This window comes from Cucurbita pepo, chromosome LG01 (assembly GCF_002806865.2).
Source record: "Cucurbita pepo subsp. pepo cultivar mu-cu-16 chromosome LG01, ASM280686v2, whole genome shotgun sequence".
In the NCBI taxonomy this organism is placed as follows: Eukaryota; Viridiplantae; Streptophyta; class Magnoliopsida; order Cucurbitales; family Cucurbitaceae; genus Cucurbita; species Cucurbita pepo.
In genome coordinates this window covers 14048359-14059185 of record NC_036638.1, presented here as the reverse complement: position 1 = coordinate 14059185, position 10827 = coordinate 14048359, and the positions used below count along the sequence as shown (strand labels likewise).

The 10827-nt window shown below is 35.0% G+C and overlaps 3 protein-coding genes across 3 annotated transcripts; all 3 read right to left on the bottom strand.

Annotated features, from left to right (window-relative positions):
* Positions 1-517: 517 nt before the first annotated feature.
* Positions 518-1018, bottom strand: LOC111799203 (basic form of pathogenesis-related protein 1-like). Its single transcript, XM_023682686.1, has one exon. It carries the CDS (start codon positions 1016-1018, stop codon positions 518-520), a length of 501 nt encoding a protein of 166 aa, XP_023538454.1.
* Positions 1019-2472: 1454 nt separating this feature from the next.
* Positions 2473-2964, bottom strand: LOC111799123 (basic form of pathogenesis-related protein 1-like). Its single transcript, XM_023682571.1, has one exon. The coding sequence runs from the start codon at positions 2962-2964 to the stop codon at positions 2473-2475; it is 492 nt and encodes a 163-aa protein (XP_023538339.1).
* Positions 2965-4403: 1439 nt separating this feature from the next.
* Positions 4404-4907, bottom strand: LOC111799037 (basic form of pathogenesis-related protein 1-like). The gene has a single exon (XM_023682458.1). It carries the CDS (start codon positions 4905-4907, stop codon positions 4404-4406), a length of 504 nt encoding a protein of 167 aa, XP_023538226.1.
* Between the last annotated feature and the right edge of the window lie 5920 nt (positions 4908-10827).

The following is a 10827-nucleotide window of genomic DNA, read 5'->3' as shown; positions in this document are numbered from 1 at the left end:
TAATTTTTATTTATTTATTTATTATTTTATTATTTTAACTATTTTTTTTAATAATTATTTTTATTTCTTTATTTCTTTATTTATTTTTGGGCTATTACAATAATAATTCCCTAAATTAGCCGAGGTGGGAAATTCATCCAACAAATATCATACCATTGTGGAGATGAGTGATTTGTAAATCTCAGTAATTCTCCATTTATTTGAGCAATTTTGGATAGAAAAGCCGATAATATCATACCATTGTGAAGATATGATTTCTAAAACTCATTAATTTTCTCCATTTATTTTTGCAATTTTGGGTAGAAAAGTAGACAATATCATAAAATTGTAGAAATTCATGATTGCATTAATTCTCCATTTGCCAGAGAAAAGTATACAATATCATATTATTGTGGAGATTCCTAATTCACTTGATAATTCACCATTAGTTTTTACAGTTGTGGGGGAATATTTCCGGTAATTCATGATTCTCTCACAAACTTTATTACAATTCATAAAATACTCGAACCAAAGTTGTTTACACAAAAGAACCATAAGGCTTTTCCCCAATATAGTTACGAGGAGGATCATAATTGCAAACAACAAACTGAGAATTAGCCTTACAAGACACTCTAGCACATCCAAGCCGCATCGAGCTCCACCACACCATCTGAGTGTAGTGCCCACATTCACCACGCACGCATTTATTCGACGCATGATCATACAACGGCTTCTTGTTCGCCCACAGCTTCACCGCATCCGCCCCGGTGAACTCAGGGTAGTAACCCGTAGCTATGTTTTCCCCGTACGGCCCGGTTGAGTGAATCATGGCACAGTCACGCTTTCTTTTTTCCGCATAGGCTTGAGCGTACGCGGCCATGGTGTTGCTCCATTGCATGGGGCCGACGCCGACCTGGGCTCGAGCGCGGTTGTGAAGCGCAAGGTAATCACTGGAGGCATTTTGAGCGTTGGTTAGGGAGAGGAGGAACATGAAAGTGGCAATGAAAGCAGCCATGATCGGAGGGGTTTGAGTCCACATAATTCTGATGAGAGATGAGATGAAAATTGAGAATAAGGAAAGGATTTCTATAGAGATGGAAAACTTAATATGGAATGCAATAGGAAAACAATGAATTATGAACTAATTATGCCCTGCTCGGAAATTCAACAATGCATTCCGGCTTCCATGTTTAATTAGGCTAGACTTTTGTTTGAATTAAGTTGAAATGAATGAAAATTTTCTAGATTTAGTATGATTTTTTTTTTCCAATATTAATGAAACTTAATCGATAGAAGTTAATCTTAAAATTTAAGATACATTTTTACTCACCCTTTAGGTATTCATAAGTATATATTTATTGTTTTATTAACTAAATGTTTGAAATAAATAAAAATAAATAAATAATGTTAATATTTTACTTAAAATTTTGAGTAAATAAAATGAATTAATTTAACCCAAAAATTTTATGATTGATTTAGGTTGAAAATCAACTTCCAATTCTAGCCGATTGACTCACTTAGTGGTAGAGTGTGGTAGAGTCAGCTAGTGGCTAATCCAATTGACTCACTTGGCTGCACTATAGTTAGTCTGACTTGATCCATTAAACTTTCCATTCTAATGGATAAATTCATCATTTTTAAAATAGTAGTTGAATATGTTAAATTTTTATATTAAAAAAATTAATTTTTTAAAATTTGGAGACTTATTAGACACTTTTAAAATAACAAATTGTTAAACATTCTCTTATCCTACTCTTTTCAAACTTTAGGAATATGTATGTTTTTTTCAAAGTTTAGGTTATGGCAGTGGGCCTTCGTCTCCGGTGTGGGTCTCATAGTGCAGCGGAGTTGAACGTCGCCGTGCATCTCTCGATTTGGAGGCCGAAAACACCGTGGACTGGTTTTTCGCATCTCTGCCGAGGGCATTTCGTCCGGGTGACTTGTAATAGGAATTGGCTGGTGACTGGTGTTCTCAGTATTGAAGATTGTTCGGAAATGATCATAGATTTATAAGTAAAGAATACATCTCTGGGAGCCCGAAACATACCTATGAGATTTTCTCATGTTCAAAGTGGACAAATATCATATACCATTGTAGAGATTCGTGATTCTTAACATGGTATCAGACCATGAAATTAACTTAGCTATGTCGAACAAAGAAATTGTTAGCCTCAAAATTGTAGTCAAAAGTGTCGAACAAAGGGTGTATTTTGTTCAAAGGCTCCAAAGAAAGTAGTCGAGCCTCGATTAAGGGAAGGTTGTTCTAGAAATCTACAGGCTTCAGGAGTGGCTTTGTGATGTACTTAATTAGAGGGGAGACTCTACGATCATGGGTTTATAAGCAAGGAGGTCAAAACAAATTCACAAGAGTTAACTCAAACTGGACAATATAATACTATTATAGACAATATCATAGCTTTATTTCAATTCATAAATTCATGATTCTCTCGCCGACTTTATTACAATTCATAAAATTTTTAAAACCAAGTCTCTTCAAACCACCGAAGAATCATAAGGCTTTTCCCCAATATAGTTGCCAGGAGGATCGTAATTGCAAACAACAAACTGAGAATTAGCCTTACAGGGCACTCTAGCACATCCAAGCCGCACCGAGCTTCGCCACACCATCTGAGTGTAGTGCCCACATTCACCACCCACGCATTTATTCGACGCATGATCATACAGCGGCTTCTCGTTCGCCCACAGCTTCACCGCATCCGCTCCGGTGAACTCAGGGTAGTACCCAGCGGCTATGTTTTCCCCGTACAGCCCGGTTGAGTGAATCATGGCGCAGTCACCCTTTCTTTTTTCCGCATAGGCTTGAGCGTACGCGGCCACGGTATTGTTCCATTGCATGGGGCCGACGCCGACTTGGGCTCGAGCGCGGTTGTGAAGCGCAAGGTAATCACCGGGGGCATTTTGAGCGTTGGTTAGGGCGAGGAGGAACATGAAAGTGGCCATGATCGGAAAGGTTTGGGTCCACATAATTCCGATGAGAGATGAGATGAAGATTGAAAATAGGGGAAAGATTTATATAGAGATGAAAACATAATACGGAATGTGATGGAAAAAACGATGAATTATGAACTAATTATGTCACGCATCAGGCTTGCAAATTCAACTGTGGTTTGGGCTTTCAATGTTTAATAAGAGATTATTGTTTGGATTACGTTCAAATAAATGAAAATTTTCTCAATTTAGCTAGTTTATTAATTTTTTTAGGATTAATGGAACTTAACCTACCCAGATTATGGTTAATTTTAAAAGATACATTTTTACTTGCTAATATTTTATTTAATTTATTCTTCAACCACTTTTTTAAATATATATTAAAATTTAGTGGCTTAATTAATTAAATGTTCTGAGTCTAATTTAACCTAAAATTTTTATGATGAATTAAATTGATTTTATTATACAACTAGAATTTCTTAAAAATATTTATGACTAATTCAACAAAAACAGGCATCTCTTTGATTTTACCATTTTGATTATTTATTAATTATTATTGTTTTTTTTCCCACCAAGCCGAGAGAAAGACGAATGCAGTGGCCAATAAGCAAAGTAAGAAAAAAATTGGTGGCCTTTTGAGCGTCGGGTGTCCTTCAGTCACTCCGACCCCGTTTGTCTCCATATTCAGAGCCGGTAAACGTCGGTAGGTTGCGGCAGTGGGTCTTCGTCTCCAGTGTGGGTATCATACTGCAGCGGAGTTAATCGCCGTCGTCGTGGGTCTCCCGATTTGGAGGCCGAAAACACCGTGACTGGTTTTCCGCATCTCCGCCGAGGGCATTTCTTCCGGGTGACTTGGAACAGCAATTGGCTGGTGGCTGATGCTCTCAGTGTTGAAGATTCTTCGGAAATGATCATAGATTTATAACTAATGAATACATTTTCATTAACATGACTTCTTGTGGGAGCTCGAAGAAAACCAATGATATTATGTTCAAAGTCGACAAATATCATATAACATTGTAGAGATTCGTGATTAGTAACATGGTATCAGACTATGAACTTAACTTAGCTATGTCAAACAAAAAAGTTGTAAGCCTAAAAATCGTAGTCAAAAGTGTCGAACAAATTGTGTATTTTGTTCAAGGTCTCCAAAGAAAGAAGTCGAGTCTCGATTAAAGGAAGTTTCTTTTAGAAATCCATAGGCTTCAGGGGAGGCTTTATGGTGTATTTTGTTCGAGGGGAGGCTCTATGATCATAGGTAATCTATAGGCTTCAAAGGTAGCTCTATGCGGTGTACTTAATGAGAGGGGAGACTCTATGATCATGAGTTTATAAGTAAAGAGGTCAAAACAAACTCACAAGAGTTTATGCTCTAGACAATATAATACTATTGGAGACAATATCAAAGCTTCATAAATTCATGATTCTCTCACAAACTTTATTACAATTCATAAAATTTTTAAAACGAAATCTCTTCATACCACCCAAGAATCATAAGGCTTTTCCCCAATATAGTTGCCAGGAGGATCATAATTGCAAACAACAAACTGAGAATTAGCCTTATAGGGCACTCTAGCACATCCAAGCCGCACCGAGCTACGCCATACCATCTGAGTGTAGTGCCCACATTCACCACCCACGCATTTATTCAGCGCATGATCGTACAGCAGCTTCTCGTTCGCCCACAGCTTCACCGCATCCGCCCCGGTGAACTCAGGGTAGTAGCCTGCAGCTATATTTTCCCCGTACGGCCCGGTTGAGTGAATCATGGTGCAATCACCCTTTCTTTTCTTTGCATAGGCTTGAGCGTACGCGGCCACGGTGTTGCTCCATTGCATGGGGCCGACGCCGACTTGGGCTCGAGCTCGGTTGTGAAGCGTGAGGTAGTCACGGGGGGCGTTTTGAGCGTTGGTTAGGGCGAGGAGGAAAATGAAAGTGGCCATGAAAGCGGCCATGATTGGAAGGGTTTGAGTCCACATAACTCCGATGAGAGATGAGATGAAGATAGCGGCATTCGAAGGTCAGCAGGTGTCCGTACTCATCATCATAAATGGGGAAGTATCCTGATGTACATGAACACAAAAATGCATGACGTCCGTATAGTTTTCATCTCATGTTTATAATACAACCCTATACACCATTCACACTTTACTCTAGTAACATGCATATATTGGCCTTCATACATTCATCATCATTAACATTAACTAGGGTTGTGTCTATGAAAACTCATCGACATAATGCATCGTGACATTGTATACGTACACATCATCTTAATATGAAACATCATCATATTAAGTCATTTCATTATCATACGTCTCTCGTCATCCCTCAATTTTGCACAATATTTATGGATTCAATGTGAGAATTTCACTCGAGTTCATTCACAAGAATAGCTGAGATGGTTAGGATATTTATATGAGCTTTTGAATCCCTCAATTTTGGAAAGAATCGAGGAAGAATGAAAAGTACATATTTTAGGATTCTTGGATTGGATTTTCTCTCAATTTTGCACAATATTTATGAAGAAAGCAATAGTTTATTCCAATGAGAAGACAATGTTCTGGCCTGCCTCAAAAAAAGGTAAAGTTTGCGGTTTTAGACTATCTTAAGACGTGTTTATTTTCTGGTGTGATTGTCCTAAAATTGCTAGAAAAATACTTTTTACAAGATAGATTAAACTTCTATGATAAATCAAATTAATTTAATTTTTTATGAGAAAAATATGAAAATTCAAATAAAATAGAATGAATCCATAAGTTGCGGTAAAATCTGAAAATCTGATGGCGATTTTCAAATGCAGGTGCCACGTATCAACCAGAGAGTCAACGAACGTGTTAGGAGGGATACGTGTCACCTCATACCTGAACACATGTCAACTTTTAATATTAATAATCTTAAAGATAGATGTAAATAAGTGAGACGTTACTTTATTATAACTTTCATTCATAATTTATCTATCGAGACACAATACTTTTAGGGATTAGTTGGTGATTTTCTAATGGTACACTGCATAATTGTTATTATCATCAAAACCATGGGGCAGCAACTACTATGGTTCAGGATTCAAAGATAGATGTAAATTCCTTAATCGTCTCCACACACCGTCTTCTCATAGTTCTGTTATACATCATCTTATCATCGGGTACAAATATGGGTAATAGCCAATCAAAGCACGTAACTATCACACGTTAATAACAACCCTTTAATTGTTTTCACCTTGTATAAATTCAATAAAAAAGTACATCGTACAATTACCAACTACTAAATATCTCATGGGTTCATGCCAACTCACCCTCAAATACATAGCTAGAATTCTAGCCATGCTGCTAACGGTTAACCGGCGACGAAGGTTTAAAATTTTGTACATTGTATAATCATAAGGAGAGTGTTACACTTGAGTCCCAACAAAGATTAATTTCTCGATTTTTCCTGTTAAGCTTAAACTCTCAGAATTTTATTAAGAGTCTTAGATGCCGAATTTCAAGATGATTTAAAGAGGAAAATGCTTAGAAAAGTTCCATAAACTCAGGAAAAATATATAAAAGAAAATAAAAAATTGAGAAAATCTGCCAAAGTCAACTCCGAGGGGGCAATGAAGTTATTATAGATGTTTATTCAGTAAAGATTGTTATTGATTGTTATTGGACAAAGTGAATTTTAGGATCATTAATCTAAATCCAATAAATTAAGAACACTTTGACTATATACTTAAACTTACTATCATTAATCTAAATCCAATAAATTAAGAACACTTTGACTATATACTTAAACTTACTATCATTAATCTAAATCCAATAAAATAAGAACACTCACGCTATAGTATGATTAGTTCAACTATATGTTGAGTGGACCAAATTCAAGTATAGTCAAAATGATCTATTGTACAGGGATAAGACTGAGTACCTTATCTTGGGGACACTATGGATGCGGCCCACTTTTGTATATGATATAAACAATGTGATCACTAAATCGTACATGTGGAGAGATGTGAGTGGGGGCATCCTATGCAATAAGTATAGCATAAGGTCGGACCATAAAGAAAGTCACCCTCACTTTATAATGTCGTTTACTATTGAAACTGATTTTCTTAATCGATGATCTAGGTAACTCGATCTTAATCCTGAGCTGATTATGAACTCTTGTTCATGGGTGAGAGTAGCTCGAGTTTGCCGACTCAATAAGCCTCCCATTTCAGAAGTAAGACTGGGTGAATAATTGGAGACATGGGGTGCAAGATGGAAGTCACTCTTACCCGCTTTTAGGGATAGTAGAGAGGTTGTTCCCTTAAGTACTGACTCTAGGTCTTAAATAAGAGGCCCCAACCTCTCATTGGCCCGAGAGGGATTCGGTTTAGTGATTGGACCACAAACCAATTGTTCATTAGAGGATTAGTGAGACTTAAGGAACAGAAGTAACTTCAGGGGTAAAACGGTAAATTGACCTAGCTCTAGTTATGAACAACGTGTGAAGGATGACTTACTAATTATGGTTATATAAAATGAACAGAAATATATCTATAGTGAGGGGACTGCAACTACTAAGCTTTAGTGAAATGTTCTGGTAGTTAACGAATATTGGTTAACTAGATTAACGAGTTTAGCCCGTTAATCCTAGATCATTGGAGCCCATGATCTATAGATCCATTAGGTTCCCTGCTAGCTCATATTGAACTAAACATTAGAATAGTGTGACGAAAGATTAAGAAATATGCGCTAAATATATACAATACATTTAACCACATTTTGTTTTAATTATAAATTAAAATAACTATAGAGAATTGGAGATATTTAAATAAGATTTAAATATGTAATTATGAATATGAATTTATATTTAATATGTATCGGAATTTATTGGTGTTTGATTAAATGTTAAATATGAATTAAATTGCTAATTTAATTATTTAATATTATTTTAATTTGAAATTAATGTTGACTTCTCTTCGTGAAAAAATCCAAGTTTTAGTTGGTTGATGATTGAGGGTCAAATATATAGTTAGTCCAAACTTACATGTTTGTCAAATAACTCCACTAATATGAGTGAAATTTTTTAGTGTCAAAATTTTGTTAACTCAAACTTGTATGCTTGCCACATAACCTACTAATAGGAGTGAAATTTTCTAGTGTCAAAATTTGGTTAACTCAAACTTGCATGTTTGCAGGTGGGTGGAATTTTTAGTGTTAAAATTTGGTTGACTCAAACTTAGCATGCTTGCCACATAACTCCATAATGAGTGGAATTTTTTACGGTCAAAATTTGGTTAACTCAAACTTTCATGCTTGCCCCCATAATCCCACATTTTGAGTAGAATTTTAAATGTCAAAATTTAGTAATCTCAAATTTGAAGGAGCACGTAAATATGAATCTATAAATGGAGTAATAAGTTACATGAAATTTTTTTATTGAAAAAGAAAGAAAGGTGAGAAAATCCTTCAAAAACTCTCTCTTCACATATACTAAATTCCTTCCATGTTTAGTCGCTCAACGGATTCCACAATCTTGTTCTAAGGCCGGAGAATAGTAGAGAAGACACTAGTAGTGGTTCGAAACCAGTTCGTGAGAAAAACGGAATTAAACCAAGAAATAATTTAATCTACAAAAGGTTAGTACTCAAATTCCTTGAGTTTTAATGCTTTTGAACATGCTAGCTAATTTACTATAATTCATATACTTAGAGTGTCTAAGATCCAAATTGGTTTCGCATGTGTGCATGTGTGATATTAACACCTTCAATTGGTATCAAAGCGTTCTTAGTTTATTGGATTTAGATTAATGATAGTAAAATTCATTTTATTCCATGACAAATTTTACTAAATAAATATCAATAATAATTTTATTGCAAATAGAATATGTTTTTGTTTACAAACAAATTTACGACATAAAACCTGCCACTAAAATTATTGGGTTTAAAATTATTGGAGGTTGGGTTTTAGGTCAAGTTGGTAAACAAAAACATATTCTATTTGCAATAAAATTATTATTGATATTTATTTAGTAAAATTTGTCATGGAATAAAATGAATTTTACTATCATTAATCTAAATCCAATAAACTAAGAACGCTTTGATACCAATTGAAGGTGTTAATATCACACATGCACACATGCGAAACCAATTTGGATCTTAGACACTCTAAGTATATGAATTATAGTAAATTAGCTAGCATGTTCAAAAGCATTAAAACTCAAGGAATTTGAGTACTAACCTTTTGTAGATTAAATTATTTCTTGGTTTAATTCCGTTTTTCTCACGAACTGGTTTCGAACCACTACTAGTGTCTTCTCTACTATTCTCCGGCCTTAGAACAAGATTGTGGAATCCGTTGAGCGACTAAACATGGAAGGAATTTAGTATATGTGAAGAGAGAGTTTTTGAAGGATTTTCTCACCTTTCTTTCTTTTTCAATAAAAAAATTTCATGTAACTTATTACTCCATTTATAGATTCATATTTACGTGCTCCTTCAAATTTGAGATTACTAAATTTTGACATTTAAAATTCTACTCAAAATGTGGGATTATGGGGGCAAGCATGAAAGTTTGAGTTAACCAAATTTTGACCGTANATTATTCTTTGGCCTTAGAACAAGATTGTGGCTTCACTCCTGTTCTCTCGCCTTAGAACAAGATTGTGGCTTCCCTCCTATTCTCTGGCCTTAGAACAAGATTGTGAAATCCCGACTAAACATGGAAGGAATTTAGTAGATGTGAAGTGAGAGTTTTTGAAGGATTTTCTCACATTTCTTTCTTTTTTTTCAATAAAAAAATTTCAGGTAACTTATTACTCTATTTATAGTCATATTTACTTACTCCTCCAAATTTGAGATGACTAAATTTTAAATTTTGACATCTAAAATTCCACTCAAAATGTGGGATTATGGAGCAAGCATAAAAGTTTTAGTTAACCAAATTTTGACCCCAAAAAATTTCACTCATATTAGTCGGGTTATGTGGCAACCAGGCTAAGTTTGAGTCAACCAAATTTTGACACTAAAAATTCCACCCACGTGACAAACATGCAAGTTTGAGTTAACCAAATTTTAACACTAGAAAATTCCACTCATATTAGTGGGGTTATATTAGTGGAGTTATGTGACAAGCTTGCAAGTTTGAGTTAACAAATTTTGATACTAAAAAATTCCACTCATATTAGTAGGTTATGTGGCAAGCATAAGTTAACCAAATTTTGACACAAAAATTTCACTCATATTAGTGGAACATGTAAGTTTGAATTAGCTATATAACTTGGATTTTTCCATTAAGAGAATTCAAACATTAATTTTAAATAAAAATAATATTAAATAGTTAATTAAACAATTTAATTAATATTTAACATTAAATCAAACGCCAATTAATTCCTACACATTGATTATGGATCCCTATCCATAATTACAATATTTAAATCTTATTTAAATATCTCTATGTAACGACCTTAAATTTCCACATATCTAGAGTCGCCACTAACGTCTCATGCTCATCTCTAATGCAGAATAAAAACCTAAGCATGCTCATCTTTACTAGCGGAAAAATTTAAAACTTCAGAATACGTTAAAACATTGAAAAACACTGCCGGACTTACGTGTTTCAAACATCATGCTGGAGTTCAAAAGACAAAATAAAACGATTACAAATTAATTAATATAAATGAATGAAATGCAAACGCCCTATCCTAACCAAGACTAGGAATTTTAAATATGCAACTATCCTATGCACGCGCCACAGTCTCTGATCACGATGCCACCGTCAACCGTACATGGGAGCCTTGCCTTTACCTGAAAAACAATATGGCACACGGCCTGAGTATTTCGAAGAAATACTCAGTAAGTGACCCCACTATAGGGGCCATGCTAATGCAAACACATGCAATCATGAATAGGGACCTATCTCTAATCATCTTAGGGGTGGC

What these genes read in the sequence shown, in the direction of transcription:
- LOC111799203 (XM_023682686.1), bottom strand. Translation starts at nt 1,018, where the DNA reads ATGTGGACTCAAACCCCTCCGATCATGGCTGCTTTCATTGCCACTTTC.
- LOC111799123 (XM_023682571.1), bottom strand. Translation starts at nt 2,964, where the DNA reads ATGTGGACCCAAACCTTTCCGATCATGGCCACTTTCATGTTCCTCCTC.
- LOC111799037 (XM_023682458.1), bottom strand. Translation starts at nt 4,907, where the DNA reads ATGTGGACTCAAACCCTTCCAATCATGGCCGCTTTCATGGCCACTTTC.